Source organism: Cetorhinus maximus, chromosome 17, assembly GCF_964194155.1.
Source record: "Cetorhinus maximus chromosome 17, sCetMax3.hap1.1, whole genome shotgun sequence".
Lineage (NCBI taxonomy): Eukaryota > Metazoa > Chordata > Chondrichthyes > Lamniformes > Cetorhinidae > Cetorhinus > Cetorhinus maximus.
The window spans coordinates 47,782,199-47,806,272 of NC_135895.1; the positions used below are offsets into that span (position 1 = coordinate 47,782,199).

Below are 24,074 nucleotides of genomic sequence, written 5' to 3' on the forward strand. Positions count from 1 at the left end.
AACTTTATTTCAAATGAAGCTTGCTTAAGATAAACAAATACCTCATTGAAAATTCTTAATTTCATCAAGTGTAGCTATGCAGTCCAGTGCTTTTTGTGCTTTTTGCATTCTATTTGTACAACACTTCTATGTTAAGAAAGGCAGTTTGAAGTTAATTCTGTTATTAAAATTTGTTTAAACTAATTCTTTATTTATGACTTAACATATTTTGTGAATCCATCTCACCTCTTGTCCAGTTTTGTATTCAATTGAAATTTATGCTGCCTGTGCCATTTGCCCAGCGTCGGCATCTCCACACAGCACACGAGTTCTCCTTTGTGACACTGGGCAGGAAGAATGTGGAGCCAGAACTTGAATCTGGCACATAAGAAGTTTTGCGCACACAAGCCACAAACTTTCTTTCCACATTTTCTCTTGGGTCTCCAAAAACAGTGTCCTGGAGATCAATTGTTGATTTCAAGAGAGTTCCAGACAATCAGGAGTGGTAGGCAACCCTAGATCTAACATAAATGTCACAGTGACTTTGAAAATCTAAATTTCATGAAATATAATTGCAGTGCATTTACTTTATACAATAGCGCAGACTAGTGGATAGGAATGGCAAATGGTTGAACCATCATTCTCTATTTGTCAAATATAAAAATTGTTCCAGTGAATACATGTTCTATGAAATAGATTGGTGAGATAAAAATGTTGGATACAAGGGAATTGACGATATGTTATTTGAAAGGGAATAGGTCATGTGCTTCAGCACATCCTTGATTTAACAGAATGTGCACACATCAGATGTTTCCACAAAGGACTTGACTAGTTTTTCAGACATTTTTCCTTTCAACAAACTCCATCCACATTTGCTTCCAATAAAATGTTAGTTCAGTGCTTCTTGGTCTGACAACTCTTTGATGCGGCAACATTTCAGACACCCAATCATTCATGTTTGATCTTAGGTGGAGCATGTTGTTAGCAGTAGTTGAGATTCCATTGCAGTACCTTGACAATGCATCCTTTTCTTTATTCGTTCATGGGATGTGCGTGTCACTGGCAAGGCCAGCATTTGTTGCCATTTCTAATTGCCTTTGTGAAGGTGATGATAAGTAGCCTTCTTGAACCCTTGCAGTCCATGTGGTGCAGTGCTGTTAGGGAGGGAGGTCCAGGATTTTGATCCAACAACAGTGAAGGAATGATGATATAGTTCCTAGTCAGGGTGGTGTGTGGCTTGGATGGGAACTTGAAAGTGGTGGTGTTCCAGTGTGCGTGCTGTCCTTGTCCTTCTAGATGTATAGGTTGAGTGTTTTGAAGGGGCTATTGGAGGAGCCTTGGCATGTTGCTGCAGCGCATTTTGTAGTTGGTACACACAGCTGCCACTGTGCGCTGCTGGTGGAAATATTGAACGCTTATGGTGGGGTTGAGGTGACAATCAAATGGGCTGTTTTGTTCTAGATGGTGTCAAGCTTCATGAGTGTTGTTGGAGCTGCACTCGTCCAGGCAAGTGGGGAGTATTTCATCACACTCCTGACTTCTGGCTTGTAGATGGTGTACAAGCTTTGGGGATTCAGGAGTTGAGTTAACAGTCACATAATTCTGAGCCTCTGACCTGCTCTTGTAGCCATAATGTTTAGATGGGTGGTCCTGTTAAGTTTCTGGTCAATGGTAATTTCCAGGATATGGATGGTGGGGGATTCAGCGATAGTAATGCCGAACGAGAAAGAGACGTTGTTAAATCCTCTCTTGTTGGAGATAGTCAATGCTTGGCATTTGTGTGGCACAAATGTTATCAGCCACTTAGCCCAAATTGTACCAAAATTAGGGAAGCGGCATGTCCCATAGATAAGTCAAGCAATAGCTGGAATCATACCTTACAGATAATACCCCAGACATCACCATCCCTGGGTCTGTCCTGCCAATGGGACAGCAGAGGTGGCAGCACAGTGGTATACAGTCAGGAGGGAGTTGCCCTGGGAGTCCTCAACATCGACTGCAGACCCCATGACAACCATCTTCCTTTGTGCTAGGTCCAACCTGCAGAGTTTCCTCCCTGGCTACTGCAAAGGCTATAGGCCCTGACAATATTCCAGCAATAGTACTGACTTGTACTCCAGAATTTGCCACGTCCCTAGCCAAGTTATTCCAGTACAGCTATAATACTGGCATTGGAATCCTGGCCAGCGAACTGGCAGGAGTTGGAGGTCAAAGTCACCACTTATCTGCGGCGCTGGACAGGACTGCTCTGAGTGCTGACTCACTGGGGTTGAGTTCCGGTCATAAACCAGATGATTGCTGCCATGTTGACACTTTGACCCCTCCCCCGGATTTTGTCACAAAAATCTAGAGAATTCTCATCTACTTCTTCTGGGACAAAAGGCTGCACTGGGTCGCTGCTGAGATTCTGAGCCTCCCACTGAGGGAGAGTGGTCAGGCGCTGGTTTGCCTACACACCCAGGTGACGACTTTCTGCCTTCAGGCCCTACAGTGATATCTTTACGTCGAGCCCCCTCCAAGATGGTGTGCCCTGGCAACGTATTTCTTCCGAAAGGTGCACGGCCTGAATTATGACTTGAAGCTTCTGTTTGTAGACCTGAGGGGCCATCATGGCTCCTTGAAGGCATTGCCCATTTTTTACCAGGACCTGATCAAAGTCTGGAAAATGGTCGCCTCGCGACACAGTTCTCTGCTGTCAGGAGTAGCGGCTATCATCAGAGAGCCACTGCTCAGGAATCCACACTTCCACCCTTTTCATTGGCTGGTGGAGAGGAGGGCTGTGGCTGCCAGAGTGACCAGGACTGGGGACGTGCTCGGTGGCGGAGGAGTGGGCTGGATGCTGCCACAGGAGTTGGCGCATCGTGTGTCTATGGACGCCTGCCTTGCAGCCAATGCCGTTCAAGACCTTAGGATGGTCGTGCTCGGCCCCGATGTCATTCTGGGTCTCAAGGTGGCGCAGGTGCACAGTGGTCTTCTGTCTGAGTGTACCCCTGTTCAGATAGAATTCTACATTGGTCCCAAGCCCTGAACCCTTCCACGAGATCCAGTGCCCCGCAACCTGAGTCGTCTCATGGAAATGCCCTCTGTGGCCTTTAGCATGGTGCGGAGGGGTTTCCTGTATGGGCTGCTGCTGCACACCCTTCACTTCCTTGCCCTCGCCCAGAGCCTGGACATGCCCTGGCGTGCCTTGTTGCCATCCGGTGGCGGAGGTCCCCAGTGGGGGGGCCCCCTATGGGGTTGTGCTCCCATTTTCCATTGGGGACCTGGGGCGGAGGGTGTTGCACGCAGCAGTCCATTCAACCATAGGATGTGTTGGTTCAAGGACTCCCAAGATGCCTGTGTTTTTTGTGACCTTGTGGAGTCCATGGGCCACGCATATGTAAGTTGTTGTAGGCTGCACCCCCTTTTTAGTTACTTGAAGAACCTTTTGCTTCTGTTTTGTTTGCACTTCAGTCCAACTCTCCTGATCTACAGGCACCCAGTGCGGAGAGGGGGCGGGAGGGAGAACCTTTGTGAACCTGCTCCTGAGCCTGGCCAAGTTGGCCATTAACAGGTCAAGGCAGCGGGTGATCGAGGATGTCGTCCGACCCGACTGTCTGCCCCTTTCCCGTGGCTATGTTCACAGCTGGGTGTCCCTGGAGAGGGAGCACGCGATGTCTGCCGGCACTGTGCTCAGTGGGCACCGTGGAGACACAATTGCCAGCCAATGACCATCTCTAACAAGAGAGAATCTAACCATTGTCCCTTGGCATTCAATGGCATTACCATCGCTGAATCCCCCACTATCAACATCCTGGGGTTACCATTGACCAGAAACTGAACTGGACTAGCCATATAAATACTGTGGCTGCAAGAGCAGGTCAGAGGCTCCAGGTCCTGTGGCGAGTAACTCACCTCCTGACTCCCCAAAGCCTGCCCACCATCAACAAGACACAAGTCAGGAGTGTGATGGAGCACTCTCCGCTTGCCTGGGTGAATGCAGTTCCAACAATACTCAAGAAGCTTGACACCATCCAGGACAAAGCAGCCTGCTTGATTTGCATCCCATCCACAAATATTCACTCCACCACCGACACACAGTGGCAGCAATGTGTACCATCTACAAGATGCACTGCAGGAACTCACAATATCTCCTTAGACGGCACCTTCCAAACCTACGACCACTACCATCTAGAAGGTCAAGGGCAGCAGACAGATGGGAACACCATCACCTGGAGGTTCCCCTCCCTGCTTCCCACCAGCCTTTTTTTGGAAATATATCGCTGTTCCTTTACTGTTGCTGGGTCAAAGTTCTGGTACTTCCTCCCTAACAGAACTGTGGGTACATCTACACCACATGGACTGCATCAGTTAAAGAAGGCAGCCCACCACCACCTTCTCGAGGGCAATTAGGGATGAGCAATAAATGCTAGCCTAGCCAGCAATGCCCACATTCCATGAATGAATATAAAAAAGTCCTGGGGCTGAGATTGGCCTCCAACAACCACAACCATCTTCCTTTACATTAGGCATGACTCCAACCAGGGGAGAATTTTGCCTCGGATTCCTATTGACTTCAATTTTGCAAGGCTCCTTGATGTCACACTTGGTCAAATGCCAAGAGCAGTCCCTATCACCTCATACTCAGTGAGAGATGTTTACATGTCCGGTCAGAAAGAAACCCTTTTTGTTAGTATCAAAATAAACAGTCATCCTTTTCACAAAGCCAAGTATATGAAATAAAAAATATTTCACATTATGTCTGACTAAAGAGCAACATTAATCTGAAAATAATAATCATATTATCCAAATTGCTACACTATCATGCAAGCAATTAATTAGGTGAGCTATCAAAATATTTTATATTGTTTAACTTAATCAATATATGTCTGATTTTTAAGGATTGACCAGGGGTTTTCTGCATTGAGTAGCTAAACAAAAGCAGTTTTGAATCTGCATGGCAAGCAGGTGTTAAAGACATGCTTCATTGTTGAGAATATTCGTTAACAAATGCAATTTTGAGTGTAACAGTCAAACTGAGGCCGTGGGCAGAATTTTTCATCCCATGGGCGGCGCATGCCTGACCCAGACAGGAGTAAAATAATGCGCGATGACGTCGGGCGAGCGTCCCGACATCATCACGTACATGCGCGATGTTTCGCTCAGCAGGTGTACGCGGATGCTGGAGCGGCACCCGCTGTTAATTAAGTGACCACTTAAGGCCCTTAACAGTCCTATTGACTGTGATTTTTCCTTGTCTGTGTGATTTTCTGCTCATCGCATGGGAAAAACAGGCAGGCGGCCAGCCAACTTTTTCACAAACCTCATCCAAGGTCGTGGTAAAAACGGTCAGCAGCATTGCCAGTGTGAGTAGTGAGCAGTTTTGGAGATAGGTTGCAGCTGTTGCTTATTGGTACTTTGTCTTCATTCTTAACATTTCTAGGCGACATTTCAGGACTCATTGCTGTCTGCCAGGCCCCTGGAGGATTCATGCCCTGTGGACCCTTCCAGGTATCAGATAGCCTTCCCTTACACTGGTAATGGGCATTGTGGTCTCTGCTGGAGGCATCTACTCTGAGGAGGTAGAGATGGGCAGGGGGCCACGTGTCCCTGAGCAGCTTCCAGGGGAGGGACCTGTGGGAGGAGAAGCGCTGGCACAATGCACGCAGGGCCAGCAGGTAGTCTAAGGCGGAAGGAGCTGCAGAAGACGCCATTATCCTGCTGCCAGGGTTTACAGGCGGCGATGCAGCTACCTCAATATATCTAAGGTGCAATGCCAAAAGAGGCTCCACCTCTCAAGGAAGAGCATGACCTCCATTTGCCGGATGATTGGGCCTGAGATCAGCTCCGACTGTGTGGGTGGGCACCTCAAGCCAGTGGCTCTGAAGTTCACAGTGGCCCTCAACTTCTATGCCTCCGGTTCTTTCCAGGGCTTAGTGGGGGATCTTTGTGGACTCTCCCAATCAGCTGTCCACAGTTGCATCAAACTGGTGACAAAAACTATGTACAGGTGGGTACTGACTTTTATTCTTTATCATACGGAGGAGGCCAGCCAGGCTGAGCGAACCAGAGGCTTTAGAGTAATTGCTGGGCTCCCCTGCATCCTGGGTGCAATCGAATGCACACATATGGCCATCAAGGCGCCAGTGGGTCAGCCAGGTGTCTTCGTCAATAGGAAGGGATTCTACTTCATGAACATGCAGATAGTGTGAGACCTGTACAGGATGCAGGTTCTGCAAGTCTGTGCAAGATACCCTGGCAGCTCACATGACGCATAAATCCTCAGACACTCCCAGGTGCTCAGGCCCTTCAGTGCTCCAGCCTGACTGGATGGATGGCTGCTGGGTGAAGGGGTGGCTCATGACGCCTCTCCGCTACCCAAGAACAGAGGCAGAAAAACATTACAATACAATTCATGCCTGTACAAGGGCTGTGGTAGAGAGGACTATAGGTCCTCTCAAGATGCGCTGCTGATGCCTAGACTGTTCAAGGAGAGCACTACAATACCCCGCAGAGCGGGTGTCATTGGTCATGGTTGCATGCTGCGCTCTCCACAATCTGGCTCTGGCAAGGGGGTACCCACTGGAGGAAGAGGATCTTGATGCAGCTCCACAGGCCACAGATGATGAGTCCAGTAGTGAGTCAGAAGATGAGCACGGTGAAGAGAACGCTGAGGGCGTGGAGCCAGACCTCGCTAACCTGCAGGGCGGCAGGGACACCAGGACACCTTGATCCAATGCTCCTTTGGTAGCTAGGCTACCAAAGATCAGCTTCAAACGCATGCCAGGGTTGCTGCCTCCATCCTGGGTGTCTGAAAGGACCCTTTCATTTGAACACAAAGAGCACTCAGTACCTGCGCAATAAAGTTCAGAGTCACCTACTTCCAGCATTACATACTGGCATTCCCTGCACCAATTAAATAAAAAGGTGAAATGTACTCAGGCCATGACGACAAAAGTGCAATTTATATCATTCCGACAGTTCAATAATCCTAACAGAAACATTTCTGGTATTCAACATCAGACCAATATGCATAACGTAAACAAAAATGAACATAAAATCACCCGTGACCTGTCCCTCTTGTGCTCATGGTGTCTTTAAATTAGGTTTGCGAGTACTACATTTGGTGCTCCCCCTTCGCTGGCACCAGCATTGGAAACAGCTTGCTGACTGGCTGCCTTGTTGGCCTTGATGACCTTGGCGGTCATCCTCTGCCAAGTGGAGCCTGTGCTGGCCCCACCTGGGAGGGAGTGGCCAGTGCCACCACTGGCATCTCCCCAGTTGCTGCATGCTCATGAGATGCCATGGTCACTGGTGGAAGGGTGGAGGAGCTGCTGCCATCATCCAGAGCACCCTAAGAGGAACCCACAGAGATGACAGGCAGCTTGTGTGCCAATGTTAGGTCGCTGTGGACATCCCTGCACACCATTGATGGATGGGCACCTAGCTGGGATACTGGGTGCCTCATCCATTGCCCACACTGACACTGACCACCTGAGGTCAGTGCTTGTGTGAGGGCTTGCATGTCTGAGCGCAACCCCAGGAGCCCCTCATTCTGTCCCTGAGAGCCACCACTCTCTCAATGGAGGAGGTGGTGAGCTTGGCCATGGCGGTCAACGCAGTCCTCCCGCTCCACGTGGACTCCTTCATCACGAAGACCATGGCACACACCCTCATTAATCTCCGCCAGATACTTCCACACATCTCGCTGGACAGCCAGCATCTGCCGCCAAATGGACGATTCTAAAGGCTCATCATCAGCCTTCGACTGAGCATCGTCCTGGCCCCCAGCAGTCCTCTGACTGCCGGCACCCTGGACATTCTCTGCCTCCACCTGCACTTCAAGCGATTGTGAACTGCCCTCACCAATGTGCACCGCTCATGTGCACCAATGTGCTGCCGCTCTAATGCCCACTGAGGTTCTGGTATCTGCGATGGTGCCTGCTTCAGAGAGCAGGTGTGATGCAGCTGCAAATGACACCTGGTGGTCCTCCAGTGTCAGGGGTGGCCTTTCGGGGTCTGCAGATTGAATGCCTGCTGGTGAACCTAAAAGAGAGAAGGACATGTCATTAGTTAAAGTCATCACACCGTCACTGTGCATGCCTGGCACCCTGGTGCGGCAACAGAGATCTGCATCATGGTTCCCTCGTCTTCCAATGATCAATGGGGACTCCAGGTTCGAGGCTCACATCAATGTAAAGACTGCAGTAGAATGGTTGCACAAGCTGATTCTCTCACCTCTGTGCACTGCACTCTCACTTTCACCTGGCACCTCCACCACTCCACGCCCAATTGCACATGGGGCTCTAGGACATCTTGCTCAATACTCGATAGAATTAGGAGGCTAGCGAGGCCTCCGCCGGTCTGCAACCTTCCTATATTGTTGTGGGCCGTCCTCTCCTGAAGCAACAGAGACACGTTGATTAGTCCACTCTGTACGTGCAGCGCCATTGCAGCCTGGCCAATCCCAGCTGAGGAGAACCTGGCAGGGCACATCCGAGTCATGGCCCTCGAGCCACAAGGCACTCAGTCCAAGCAGCCAGAGCTCACCCACTTGGCCAGCTCTGGCATGATTGACAGTTGGCACTTAGACTCTCGCACACCTAAGGTCCAGGGGGGACGGCCACACCTTAACACACCTGCACACTGACCCATGCCAACATTGTACTCACCCTTCCTGAGCGCAACAGATCATTGAAGCGCTTCCAGCACTGCACCCAGGAGCAGTGCACCATGTCACGGCTGCTGACCAGCGCTGCCACCTCCTCCCAAGAACTCTTGGTGAGGAGCGGTGGCCTCCATCTCCCATCCCTGGGAACAAGGGTGTCCCTCCTGGCAGCCACCTTCTCCAGGAGGAAGGCAAGGCACTCATCAGAGAAGCGGGAGGGCCAAATGACTATCCAAACTGCCCTCCCACCTGCCGTGTCCACCTGCACTCGGGTCCATAGTGCCGTCCTCCATGGCAGCCTTCCAGGGGCCACCTGGGCCGCTTTTAATCCAGCTGCCAGTTCGCCGTTGGATCTGGCAGCTGACAGGCCCTCGCCCCCACTCGGCCCTCCCCAGCCAGTGCGGAGCCGCGTTTCACACTGGGTGGGTCTAAATTCGCCCACCAGTGAGAAATCGCGGTTGGGCGATGATCATGGGCGGCGGTCCATTTCGCGGCTGTTCCCTGGCCCACCTGCCACGCCCACCCGATGAAGGGAAAATCCTGCCCACAGGTAATCAAGCTTATTTGGTTAACTCTTCTACTGGTTGTGCCTTCAAAAAATATTTTCTCTCCTCTTCCTTAGTCTGCCAAGCTCCACACACAACTGCTTACTGATCATTAATGATGTTGGCAGGAACACACAAATACAGATTATTTTTTGTCAATGCTTTAAGTAAACCCCATGATTTATTGGGAAATTACCACTTTGTTTTAAAATGAGAAGAACATTGTTTCACAGATATGTCAAGACGAAATGGAACTCTTTCATCAGCAAAGTTCATAAAATTGAACGCAAATGTGCTGCCAGAATAATTTGCTTAATGATTTCTTACTTCAAGATTTTTTTTTTTTTTACTCTTTCACGGACTGGGGCATCACTGACTAGGCTAGCATTATTGTCATCTCTAATTGCTTTTGAGAAGGTTATGGTGAGCCGCCTTCTTGAACTGTCAAAAAAATCAAAACAGCCTTGGCAATGAAAACTGACACTGGTGTCTAGCCTTCTTAAGTTTTTTCTTGCAGCAAGTTTGAAATGCACACCTCCAAAATTTCTGAATTTTGTGGAATGCTGCTTCAGTCCGAAGTAAGTCGAGTGACAGAATTAATTTCCTCATGAAGCAGATGTAATCGCCATGCAATTTGGACAATTTTGAAAACATACATAAACATATCCATCATTTATTATACTCCTGATGGAATAGGACTTTGAGACCTTATGTATGATACATTCCTGAGGTTCAATAACCTACCAACTCAAAGCTGAATGGGGGTCGGAAGAAGGGTAGCTAGTTAAGGGCAATTAAAGGCCTATTTTGACCTATTGTCAGAAACCGACTGAAATTTGCCAACATTGGGGACTAGGCCAGCTATCTGGAGGTGGCCTCGCAGCAGAAGACTTGGAGCCAGCCTCCCAGCAGAAGACCAGGAGCCAGCACTCCAGGCAGGCCTTGAGACCCTCCCCACCTGCTTGGCCACAGCTGCAATTGCAGGCTTCCCTATAAAAGGATGCCATTTTTTAATTTAAAAGTTTAAAATGTTTCATAGATGACACCTAAAGACAGTGGAGTGCCCTCTCTCTTTTATCTGAACTGCAGGATATTGTTTCTTCCAAGCTGAAGGGCCTCCGATTAGCCCTCCAGCTTCAAGAGCCAGTTCTTAATTGTATGACGAGCTTGTCCTCTTAACATTAATTGGCCAGTTCAGGAAAAATCACTGCCGGGTGACTGTTCCTGGCACAGTATGGGATCGTGACCTCCATTTGACCTCGACATTGGGTTCCATCCCACAACACAAAATTCTTCCCTCATTATCTAAGGTCTTAGATGAAGATTTGTCATTTGGTCAAGACAACTGTAATTTCAGTATGATAGGTGCAGAGGCACAGGAGCCACTTCCGCATAAATCAGTAAAGCAGACATAATTACGAATTTTAAGTGGGTCACACAATGTTATATGCAGACAGCAATTGATCCAAGAGATTGAGTGCTGTTATGGGTAGAACAAACCAACATGGCAGCAATGTCACATAATATGTAAGGATTTTATAACTTACACCAGATTGTGCTACTGTGATCTATTTAAATGGAATAATTATTTAAATGGTTTCCATTGCCCATTTTTCCTACTTTGGACAAATCTCCAACCAGAGCACAAAGTTCATTTCAATAAACTGGACATGTTGAAAATCCTGGGGCTTGGCCTGCTCAAATTCCCATCTTAGATAAAAGAACAACAAAGAACAAAGAAAAGTACAGCACAGGAACAGGCCCTTCGGCCCTCCAAGCCTGCGCCGATCATATTGCCCGTCACTAAAACATTTTGCACTTTCGGGGTCCGTATCCCTCTCACCCCATCCTATTCATGTATTTGTCAAGCTGCCTCTTAAACACCACTATCGTACCTGCTTCCACCACCTCCTCTGGCAGCGAATTCCAGACACTCACTACCCTCTGCGTAAAAAAACTTGCCCCACACATCTCCTCTATAGTTTTCTCCTCTCACCTTAAATCTATGTCCCCTAGTAATTGACTCTTCCACCCTGGGAAAAAGCTTCTGACTATCTACTCTGTCCATGCCACTCGTAATTTTGTAAACTTCTATCAAGTCGCCTCTCAATCTCCGTTGCTCTAGTGAGAACAATCCGAGTTTCTCCAACCTCTCCTCATAGCTAATAATCTCCAGACTAGGCAGCATCCTGGTAAACCTCCTCTGCACCCTCTCCAACGCCTCCATATCCTTCTGGTAATGTGGCGACCAGAATTGCACGCAATATTCCAAGTGTGGCCTAACCAAGGTTCTGTACAGCTGCAGCATGACTTCCCAGCTTTTATACTCAATACCCCTGCCAATGAAGGCAAGCATGCCATATGCCTTCCTGACTACCTTATCCACCTGCGTTGCCACTTTCAGTGACCTGTGGACCTGTACATCCAGATCCCTCTGCCCGTCAATGCACTTAAGGATGCTGCCATTTACTGTATAATTCCTGCCTGTATTAGACCTTCCAAAATGCATTACCTCGCATTTGTCCGGATTAAACTCCATCTGCAATTTCGCCCAAGTCTCCAACCGATCTATATCCCATTATATCCTTTGACAATCCTCTTCACTATCTGCAACTCCTCCGACCTTAGTGTCATCTGCAAACTTGCTAATTAGCCCAGTTACATTTTCCTCCAAATCATTTATGTATACCACAAACAGCAAAGGTTGCAGCACTGATCCCTGCGGAACTCCACTAGTAATAGCTCTCTATTCAGAAAAGCACCCTTCCAATGCTACCCTCTGTCTTCTATGACTAAGCTAATTCTGTATCCATCTTGCCAGTTCATCTCTGATCCCGTGCGACTTTACCTTCTGTACCAGTCTGCCATGAGGGACCTTGTCAAAGGCCTTACTGAAATCCATGTATATAACATCCACTGCCCTTCCATCGTCGATCATCTTTGTCACTTCCTCGAAAAACTCGATCAAGTTAGTGAGACACGACCTCCCCTTCACAAAACCAGGCTGCCTCTCACTAATACGCCCGTTTGCTTCCAAATGGTAGTAATTCCTGTCACGAAGAATCTTCTCCAATAATTTCCCTAGCACTGACGTAAGGCTCACCGGCCTGTAACTTCCTGGATTATCCCTGCTACCCTTCTTAAGCAATGGAACAACATTGGCCATTCTCCAGTCCTCTGGGACCTCACCCGTAGCCAGTGAGGATACAAAGATTTCTGTCAAGGCCCCTGCAATCTCCTCCCTTGCCTCCCTCTGTACTCTGGGGTAGATCCCATCTGGCCCTGGGGACTTATCCACCTTAATATGCTTCAAGACACCTAACACCTCCTCTTTTTTGATAATAGTATAATGTTTCACAGTTCCTATGAAGGGTGTTTTGTGTTTTATGTTAGCATCAGCTTAAATCTTATTATTTTTCTATACAAGATCGTAAATGCATCAGTGCGAAGATAGTGCTGTATTTATAAAAGAAGAACCTGAGCTTTTACCTTTACCATTTTACACATTTTACATTTTCATTTGTCCTCATTGCATTTTGACTTTTTAAAAGGGTGGCTCTTTCCAGCCACGCAGAGGTAGCTTTGGAGGCAGGTGGGGACAAAATTTGCAGAAGAGCCTGTTGGTTCAACAGGGAAATCTTGCCAGAGGCAGGTGAGCAATGGAAGCAGCTACCCATCCAGTAGCAGCAAGTAGCCAATTAGTGGCAAGCAACTGGCCACTTGTGGCCAGATTGAGAAGGCCACCAGAATCTGACTGCTGGCGGACTAGCCCCACACTGCAGGTAAAGCCCAGCAGAGGCCTGGCTGCTTAATTGGCTGTCTCCAGTAAGATCACAAGGATGGCCAAGCATAAACTTTTGGTCCCAACTTCAGAAAATCTTCAAAGAGTGGAAGATTCTGTCACTTCTTAACTCACATCAGCACCCTTCCATGAGTGTATTCTTGTGATCCTTGCTCTTGTTACTACTGATATAAAGCAATGTGGATACTTTATGTATAATTTAGATTTTATCCAGAATCCTGTGGGCCAACAAAATGGGAGGAGATCCATCAGCGAGTTCTAAAAGTTTTGAAGTCAAACAGTGCAAGACAAAGGCTGCAATTTGTAAGTAATATAATAATTTGATTTATATAGTAGATAGAGACTGAAAATTCACCAGGGAACATAAGAGCTTAATGTTGGTAAAGCTGAAAAATAAATATAAACTGAATAATTGAATTTGAATTTCAACACACTTGTGTTTAGTATAGTTCATGATATCTACTTTGGATATTTAGTAATGGTTCTAATTTTTTACAAATATTGCTTTTTGTATTAGTTCTTCATTGCTGTACACTGTACATAGGCTGAGAAACCAAGGGCTGAAGGTTCAGGTCCCACTGGTGGCGGGAATGGAGGCGGGTGGGGGGCAAAAATACCGGCACTGCCTAACATTCCAGTTTCCTGATGGCATTCCCAATGCCAGAAAGTTTCACCAGGATGGGGAGAGGGCAGTTCCAAAATCCCATCTGCTCCATTAACCATGGCAATTAATATTGTTAAAGAACTCATTGAGAGCTTGTTGAGGAGCATCCTCAGATTTTGACCTGGGCGCACTGGCTGCACACCAAATCTGGGGCAGACCAGGTGCATGGAGGTGGACACACTGTAGAAAACCAGTCATAACCGGCCCAGGGAATTAGGTGCGCTCCATGAAAGGATGAAGAGCACATAGGGGTCTCAGCCACTGGCACACGGATGCCCATGGGTTAGCGCAGGTTGTAAGGCAGTGCTCAGTAAGCACTTGGGCAGTACAGAGGGTCATCTCCCTGCTGACAATGACAACCATAAGAGACGAGAAAGACTACCAAATACATTTGGGGGGGTTGGGGCAGCTGAGTATGGAAGGCAGCAGCTGACAATGGGGGCACGAATCTCAGGTTTGGGTCCAGTGGCAATGAGGAGCAACATCTTCCTCAGAAAGGACTGAGCATCGGGCATCAGGAATGCAGAGGAAAGGGATGAGGAGTAGGAGGGCAACGGAGGCCATACCCTCAGCATACCACCGAAGAAAGAGATACCTGGAAATGGCTGAGAACCAGTAGATGATCAGAGAGATCTGAGGCCTCATCGTCGAAGACCAGTGCAAGATGCAGCATTGCTCGCCATGCCCTCCCAGTAACCGTCAAAGTCACTATGACCTTGAACTTCTTTGCTTCTGGTTCCTTCCAAGGATCAGTTGCAAATGGTTTCACACCACCGCTTCTCGCAGGTCATTAATGCCCTGTTTGTGAGAACTAGACAGTACATTCAATTCCAGGTGGACGAAGCCTCGCAGGCACAGAGTTTCATCTCTATCGCTGGATTTCCCCAAGTGTAGGGCATCATCAATTACACCCATGTGGCACTAAGACAGCCAGTGACCAGCCAGTCAGATTTATCAACAGAAAGGGCTTCCACTTCCTCAACATTCAACCGGTCTGCAACCACAAGAGCTTCCATTGTATGTGTGTTCACTTTCCTGGGAGCTGCTATGACTCTTCCAACCTCTACCAGTTAAAGCTGCTGCAGCTCTTCACCCTACCCCTGCCCCAAACTCCCTGGAAGGATTCTAGAAGACAAGGAATATCCCTTAAGGAGATGGCTACTGACCCCTCCAGGAGAAACTGAGACAGCACAGAGGCGCTACAACTGAAGCCAACTGCTCATTAGGACAATATTAAGCAGGCCATCAGGCTTCTGAAGATGTGATTTCAGAGCCTGGAACAGTCGGGTAGCATTGTGCAATACACTCCTGCAGGGATTCCATTCATTGTGGTGGTCTGTTACATCCTCCCGAGAGGTGTGGACCTTCAGGGCGGCCCTAGACATATAGCTCATCAGATGAAGAGGAGGAGTAGGACTTGCAGGAGGACAAGAAATAGAAGGCAGAAGGGGAAGATGCAGAACACCAAGGGTGCTCTGGCTGCATAGGAATGCGGCCAGGCCTGGTGTGGAGCTCAAGGGTCTCATCAGAATGTCATTAATGTAAGGGATCATCTGATTCAGGCTCGCTTCAACTGAGCTGCTCTAACCCCTGAGGAATGGCATGGTCTGGAACTCATTCTGAGCTGCCTGTGCAAATACTTCCATTGAAGATGTAACCTGGAACATATAAACTCTTACCGCTGTTAAAGGATACATATCTGCCCAGAGGTTTCACTGTTACTGTACACAGACCCTTGCTTGCCTCCACCACTTCATACCTCTTCTTGTTCCACCATTAATAAAAGGAGGCTCATAGTTCTGGCTTCATGGGCAGAATTTTGCCCTCGGCGGGTGGGCCCAGAAGCAGTCGGGAAACCAGCCGTCACCCGCAATTCGGCCCCAACTGTAATTTCACGCTGGCTGGCTAATTAACGGCCAGCCAGCATGATTCGCACGCTGCAGCACTCAGTGCTGTAGGGGTGGGGGCGGGAGGAGCGCAAGCGTGTATGTTCATGCGGGTATGCGTAGTAGAAGCTCCCTGAAGCACAGAGCTGCCTCAGGGAGCTGAAGATTTTGAACAAGAAAAATAAAGAATTTTAAAATAATGAAAACATGGCCCCTCATGTGACTCTGTCATAAGCAGGAACATGTTAAATATGAGTGCAAAAAGCCTTTTTTAATCACTGGACGAATCCCTATCCTGTCCGTGAATGAGGTTTCGCCACAAATGCAAAGACCGCTTGGCCTTTTCGTCTGTCTGCCAACTGAGCGCTTGGACGGGCAGCAAAAAGTTCCAAACAATTAGTTGATAGTTTATAGGCCACTTAATTTTCGGCGGGCATGCCACAGACTTCTGTGCGCGCCCACCAACCGAAATATCACGCGATGATGTCAGGATGCTCACCCGATGTCATCACGTGTCAATTTACGCTTGTTCAGGTCAGGCGCACGCCCTCCCAGCGAGCACAATATTCTGCCCCAAGTGTCAATATTTACATGGTACTCACCCAGTCCCGCTTTCTATCCACACGTGAGAACCCACTGATGTGAGTGTATCTGCACTGGTGGAGTCTCCTAGAACTGGCCAAGGCAGGGTTGCACCTGACTTTTTGGTGGTGAATGGGGCCATCGCCACCCCGTAAAATCCCAGCAAAGATATTTCATGTTCATCTGAAGAAACACACAGGATTTAACATCTGATCAAATATTGCCACCTTTCATAATGCAACACTCCCTCTATATTCTACCAAATTATCAGCCTAGATTATTTACTTAAATTCTGGAGTGAGACTTGAACCCACAGTCTTCTGACTCAGGGATGAAAGTACTCCCACAAAACCAAGCTAACAATTGAGTGAAAATCAATAGTTAAGGCAGATGAGAGGAAACTTTATTATGTGTCTAACCATCTATGAGGCAGTCACTGGGCCTACCAAATGGGAAATTATTCCAACCTTTACTCTGATGAGCCAACAAAAAAAAATAATAATAATTTAGTTAAAACAGTGTTATACACTGTGGGCAGAACTTTTAGGTCGGCGGGAAGGCATGATCGGCTGGCCTGGGACCAGCCGGGGAACGGAATGCCAACCGCGATTAGCGTGGTCAATTAACAGCCAGCCAGCGTGAAACATGCACTGAGAAGCTCAGCACTGCTGTGGTGGGGGTGGGAAGAGGGCGGGCGCTGACATCAATGCATGCACGGGCCAGCGCTAAGAGAAAGCTCCCTGAAGGCAGAGAGCTGCCTCAGGGAACTGCAGACCCAAAAATCCTCAAATAATGTTTTGAAAAGCGGGAAAAATATGTCCAAGCATCCCAATCAGGCACCTGAAAATATACATGATAAAAGTGCTGTCCACGGATTTTTATTTTTATTTTATTTCATCATGGAAACCTCATATCACCCTTGGATGAGGTTTCATGAAAAATGTAAAGGACGCCTGGCCGATTCGCCCATCCGCCAACCATAAGGTTGGATGGGCAACATAAAATTAAAGACAATTGCGCTGTTAATGACCTAAATTGGTCTCTTAATTGTCAGCAGGCATGCTTCCGACTTTTGCGCATGCCTGCCGGCCGAAGTATCACACGAGCGCAGGATGACATCAGGATGCTCACCCGATGTCATCTTGCGCAATTTCATGCAAATTGAGTCAGGCACCTGCCCGCCCAATCAGCGTAAAGTTCTGCCCTTTGAAAAAGTTAGTTATGGGATCAACTGGTCGACGTTTTTGAGATTGGAATCACATCTCAATTTTCTAAGAGCTTAGAAGAAATTTCAAATTTTTATCAACTTCATAGTTGCAGCTATGACTCTTTGATGTTGATAAATGTAATTTTATTTTAGTTCTCTTGGTAATGTTGGAAATTCCAGTATAACATAGAATTGTGCATAGCATGTGTTGATATTTCTGATATGTGTTCTTGGTGGTTGTGGCTCCTCATTGGGAAAATGAAGTCAGCTAATTATTTAAAGCTCTAGCATATAGCTTTGTATCTTTCAGAATGTTGTTAACATGTCTGTTTAAAATAGTGAACTAGAATTGTTGATAATTATCCGTTATTTTGCCTGTTGCTTCATGTTGTAGGATTCTTCTGCTGAAGTAGATTATCCTTCAGGTAGAAGATCTGCCTCGTCTATTGATTCATTGTGTGACACTTCAGGCCATCTCAGGTACAGATTGATTTTGATGTTCTATAAAGCTTTGAGGCCTGTTTTAGAACTCTTGGGTGTTGAGAAACTTCAGACAGTTTCGAAGTGGGAAGGCTTATTTTAACTACCTAGCCATTAATACTGGCATACTTCTTAACCTACCATCATCATTGATTTAAGACAATGTACCAAATGTTAGTTGGAATTATTTAAACCTTCCATTTCCTGATCATCTAAAACACTCTATTTAATGTATCCCTTGAAATACCTAAGTGGTCTTTTAACAGGATTACTATTATCTGGCTGAAAAAAAATTAGATCCCTCATGTTGCTTTCTACAGTCCGCCTCATTTTTGTTGCTTTATATCTGCCTATATTGATTTTAGTTATCCTCAACAGAATTTCATTTGACTCCCATTCCTCGCAGTATATAAATGTACAGGATCAGAAAAGATCATTATGATCCATTTGGCCAGATCCAGTTTCAGTGAAATACGATGTCCCGTGATACTTCTTATACCCCTCTATCAAATTTTGCTTCTACTTTTTGCCAGGAATATCATCTGGGGTTCTCCCTATCAGCCAACTTAACATAACAGTGGAAGCCCAAATCACGGCAGCCAGTTAGAAGAACCCCTGAAGAAATTCCTGGCATTTGTTTCTTTTGTGCTTGGCCTTTAGTTTTCACCTCCTCATTTAGCCTCTGTGACCTAAGTCTTGCACCATTTGACTTTTTTACCTTGAGGGAAACGTACTAACTTAATTTGTACTCAACCTATAACATTATAATGTCCTATCTTTAGAAATTGAACGCACTGTGAAAATAGTATATACAGATTTTATATATTTTCCTCCTAAAATATTTTAGTTACTTGTAACAAATTACTGATTTCTGAAGGGAGTTTGTTAACTGTTATTAAAAAAAGTAGATAAGTTGCAAGCTTTGTAAAATTAGTAATACAGAATTACAATCTGGACTTCTTTCTGTCCATACAGTTCAGTGCACCAGCAAAATGCTTCTGTACACCTGGGTGATGGTGATTATTGGTCGAATCGTGCTGCTGTTTATAAAGGAAAGCCTCACAGGGCAATCTTTGAAGAAAGTCTAGAAAAGATCTACAGAAATATGTACAAGAAAGCTGCAGATAGCACATAAAGATTGCATAGATCAGTATATTTCTGTCTGTTACTGTGTTCATATCGGGTTTGGGACTTTTTCTCCAATCTGTTGGTGTTGTAATAGAATTCATAAATAATGGTCAATAATTAATTGTATTGTTAGTATGTTTTCCAACTGTAGCAATAATTAATGTCCATAATAATCATGATTACCTTTGGTTTTTGATAATATCAAGAAAAATATGAGACTTTCAGCAATTTCCCTATTTATTTTGAAAATAAACTCTACTTTATAACTTCACTTGTGTGTTAGACACACCCAGCAAATTTGTTTTAGAAATAGCAAAAACAAAGCATTGGCATGCTCAGATTTTGTACCAGAATATTTTGTTGTTACTACTTGGAGAGTTTAAAGAACTGATATTAGATAGCTCAGCTTGCTTAAATTATGTACATTCTGTTCGATCCACTGAGTTAATGTTAGGATCAAAGGCTGCATTTGTGAAAAATGAATATTATGCCACTAATCTCTTTTTGAAGTCAAAATGATACCCATTTAAAAATAAAGCACTTCAAATTGGATAGGTAGGCTAAATGTCAAATGCAGAGTCAGTAAGGGACGGCAGTCTGCTTTTATGCAGTCCTGGTTCACAGAAAAGTTCAATTCTAATCAAAAATTCCCAGTCTGTCATAATATCCTAAGCATTATGGATCCATGTTTAAATCATTTTAGAATTCCAAAACAAGTGTACATTCTTATTAATCTTTATAGTTTGGGCAGTCTATTGAACAATATATTATAAGCTCTTGCAGTTATTAAGATTTAGACAGCTGCATCACTAAATACTAGTTTTGTGCATTAAGTCCTCACACCTTTTTCATTAAACACAATTTTGTTAGTGGGAGAATAATTTGGAATCTGACAAATCATTCCTGAACACAGCGAATATTACAATTACATTTTTTGATGTATTTGCAGAAATACATCTTTTCCAGTAACTTCCACAGGATTTCTCTCAATTGTCCATTTGAAACTCTGGAGAAACAATTATGCCTATTTTCTGGGGTTTCCACTGATCTTCCACCAAAGTAATGGCAGGAGATCATAGAACCTCCTGGAAATTTTACTCTGTTTATCTAAACTAAGATAAAATTATGATGATGTTAAAATTTGATTCATTTATGAAACTGTCACAATGAGCTCTTACTGAGAAATGGTAAACACTGGAATCCGAGGAGTTAAGAAAGTATACAGGTAGTTCAATATTAGAGAAACTGTTGAATTACAATGGCAGACCCTCTGTTCATTTTATTTATGATTTCAATTATTTTGTAAGCTCCAAATGTTCAAACAAACTACATGTAACTAATTTATTTTAATGTAAATTTGCATAAGAACAAGTTCTGTAACTTCAACTAACTTATGTTTTCATTAATCTATTTATATAAAAGATCTCATCTGGTTAAAGGAATACTTCAGTCTGTTAAGGGCCTGATGTAGCCTATCCTTTATTGCTGAGAAGAGTTTTCTTATTGCACTATGCAAGAAATTTCTTAGTAAAAAAAGTAGGGATTTGAATTTCCTGTAATGATGAAACTTACTGAGGTGATCTCGCATCATTTTGACTTCGCACAATCAGTATAATTTTAAAATTTTCCAGGCTGTCCATTGAACTACCTGAAAGTTTGCAGGTAGTTTTTATTTTTTTTAAAAGAGCTAACCAGATAGTTTAACAAACTTTAATTTTCTAACTTTAAAAAATGTCACAAGCAGTTGAAGGTTATGCTTTGCTTGATTCCACACTTTTCACTGCTCTGGAATGGTTAAACTGATATGTGCAGTACAGACTGAGTATTCTTTATCTGTAAATCTGAAAACCGAACACATCCAAAAACCTCACTTTTTTTGAACCTCATCGACCTTTAGCACAGGAAGTCCCTGACCCAAGCCAACATGACCCTCACCGACTGCACCTGACCTTTAGTGCAGGAAGTCTCTGACCCGAGCTGACACGAACCTCACCGACCGCACCCGACCTTTAGTGTGGGAAATCCTTGACCTGAGCTGACACAACCTGAACCAGCATGAACCTCGCCGACCTCATCTGACATTTAGCGCAGGAAGTCCAGTTGTATGTCTGCACTTCGATTCTCTGGACCCTCTTCTACGATCAGAATCGCTGATGGTGCCATGGGTCGTAATTTATTACAGGTACCCTGTATTTATTATTCAGTGATACATCTTACTTTTCTAGCCATTTTATTTACTTTAGACTATAGCTAGCTTAGGCTTAGGCTATTGTAATGTAAGTAGGCCTGGTCCTATATGTGGTGTCTGAAAACCGAAATTATCTGAAATCTGAAACGCGATTGGCCCCAAGGATTTCAGATAACAGATACTCGACCCGTATAACTGCCCTATTAGACTGTCATTTTATTTTTGACAGAAAAGTTAACTATTTCCGTAAAACTGCAGGATAAAGAGAACCCATTAAAAAGTCTGTTGTAATGTGAATTAGCAATAATGACAGTAAAATACTGAAGATTAATTCTAATGAGATCAAGTCTATTTTCCAGAGTAGTGCACTGAAAAATAAATGCATCCATTGTTTGAAAATATAGCATTCTAATTGGCTGATCCTCAGGTCTAATTGAAGGGTAACCTCATAAGAGCTGAGGTATAGGTCACCACTATGCAATGCTAACACTGGCAGACTTTTTTTTGCTACAGTTTTAGGGCCAGTCAATCAAATCCTACAAAGATCCACAAAAGCAAATTATTTTAATAACAGTAGGATGATTGTACAATATTTATTAAGAATATAGTTGTGTTATGTTTAATAAGAGGGTGACTTATATGATTAATAACAGAGTTAATAATAATAATATGTTTTGTTTAATTAAAGAGTAACTACTCAAATTTCCTCCATATTTGCACCCAAAGATACATTCAATTTGGCAAATCAATTACGCGGCCTGAAAGATTGTGGACCTTTGGGCATAAGTGACTGTTGTGCATAAGTACAATAAGCCCAGATCTCCTCAAAGTTTTACAGCCTCTGTTGATCCCTCTGGCTGAATGCATCTCTACCCATAAAACTAGTGCCCCCCCCCCACCACGTTAACAGAACCTCATTTAAGGTTATCCTGAAATTGCCTCTTGCTCAAATGCTTTCTTACAATTACAACTAGATTTTCAGACACTGCAGGAAACAGTCATTTTTTCTGATGTTTTATTGTAATTCTTTGAGTGGTTTTAAAAAATTATTTTCACTGAAATCTGTACTATATTCTTCATTTCATTTAATGTATTATTATAGCATAAATTGGTATTAAAAACTTTAATTTTCACTTTAATTTTAATGAAGGTAAGCATGATGTAAGTTTGGCATTTTCCAATTGCTTATGCTGAGTTTAATGTTTGGATATATTATAATGAGATTGCAGGAAACTTGAGCATTACTTGACAACAGCAGAATATGCACGGGAATGGGCACAGTTTCAGGTCTGACTTCAGGGTTACGTTCACAGATGAAGTTCTAGGCCACTATGTTTAATAAGTGTCACTGCACTATATTTAGCAAAGGGATGATATTGTTATGTTTAATAACCGGGTGATTAAATAACTTTTAATGACATGGTGTGATTATACTATTTTCATAACAGAAGGCGGTTATACCATGTTTAGTAATACAGTAATTGCACTATGTTTAATAATAGGATGATTGCATTATGTTTAATAACAGAGGGTTTTATATTTTATGCTAAACTTTGTGTTTTAGCAGTGGAGAATAATTTCCACCATGTTTAATAATAATCTTATCACTCTGTTTAATAACAGGATTGTAACTTGTGGGCTGACTTCTCGGTCCACATCAGGAATGAGAACAGAGGTGGACGGAGCCCAAAAGTACCAGCGTCATCCAGCATGTTGACTTTGAGACGCCATTTGCAATGGCAGCAACATTCACCAGGATAGGGACAAGGATGGGTCAGTGTCCCGTCCGCCTCCCGATTCAGGCCAGTTAAAATTGTTAAAGAGCTCATTATGATCTTGTTAAAGGGGGTGCATGTGTTTCATGCACTGCCTGAGGCTGACCAGCTGAAGTGGCGGGTACAGAATGGTGAGCCAGTCATGGCCACACCGGGGAATTACCCCAGCCCCGTAAGAGGGTAAATGTGCTGAGGGGCTGTCAGCCTTTGAAAAAGAGGTGCCTTTGGCACTGCGTAGTTGGCAGTAAGAGTAAGCACTCAGTATTCGGGCATTGAACAGGGTCCCTCCCTCACCCTCCTCAACTCATCTTTGCAAGGGCAGAAAAGCATGGAGCAAGGCTGCCAATCACAATAGGGAGGCTGCTGCTGGCAGATTTTGGGCCCGGTGGCGATGAGGGACAACGCCTTCCACAGGAAGGATGGAACCCTAAGCAGCAAGAGGGCATGAGGGAGGAATATTAGGCTGGAAATTAACAAAGCCCATACCCTCAACACAGGATCTATTACCAAAGACAGAGCTACCAAGAGATGACCGAGACCCAGTGTCACACGAGACTGTGACTCTCCAGACAGATGGTCACAGAAGTCTGTGACCTCGTCATCAAAGACCTCAGATCATGAAGCACTGGTCACTATGCCTTACAGTAGCCATCAAAGTCACTGTGCCCTTGAACTTCGCTTCTAGCTCCTTCCCTGGATCAGCTGTGGAGTTTGGTGCCATCTCACAAATGGCTGCACACCACTGCATTCGCATGTCACTGATCCCCTTTTAGCCAGAGCTGGACAATACATTTATTTTATGACATACAGGCACAGTGGGTTTCAGCAGTGGATTCCTCCAGGTCCAAGGCACCCAGTGACATCCACCTCCCCAATCAGATTTATCAACAGGAAGGATTTTCACTCCCTTAATGTTCACAGGTCGGCAACCACAACAAGAGCTTCCTGCACATGTGCACTCACTTTCTTGGCAGCTGCTATGACTCCTTCAGCTTCCAGCAGTTAACACTGCCTCAAATCTTCACTCCAACCCTCAAAGTCTGTGGATGCATCCTAGAGGACAATGGTTAAACTTGTAGAGGTGGCTGCTGACCCCCCTGCGGAAACCTCAGACAGGCATACAGAGTGATTAAACCAATGCCACCTGCACACTAGGACAACAATTAAGCAGACCATTGGGCTTGACGATGC

The 24,074-nt window shown here is 45.1% G+C and overlaps 1 protein-coding gene across 4 annotated transcripts in view; it reads left to right on the forward strand.

Moving 5' to 3' along the window:
* spata6 (spermatogenesis associated 6) overlaps positions 1 to 22,247 on the forward strand; it is a 141,653-nt gene extending 119,406 nt beyond the window's left edge. For all 4 annotated transcript variants that reach the window (XM_078561155.1, XM_078561158.1, XM_078561159.1 and 1 more), the window contains 3 exons: positions 13,177 to 13,276; positions 17,707 to 17,792; positions 18,768 to 22,247. In XM_078561155.1, the coding sequence (XP_078417281.1) occupies positions 13,177 to 13,276; positions 17,707 to 17,792; positions 18,768 to 18,927 (346 nt within the window). In that variant the 3' untranslated portion in view covers positions 18,928 to 22,247. The remainder of the gene's footprint in view (positions 1 to 13,176; positions 13,277 to 17,706; positions 17,793 to 18,767) is intronic.
* The last annotated feature ends 1,827 nt before the right edge of the window (positions 22,248 to 24,074 follow it).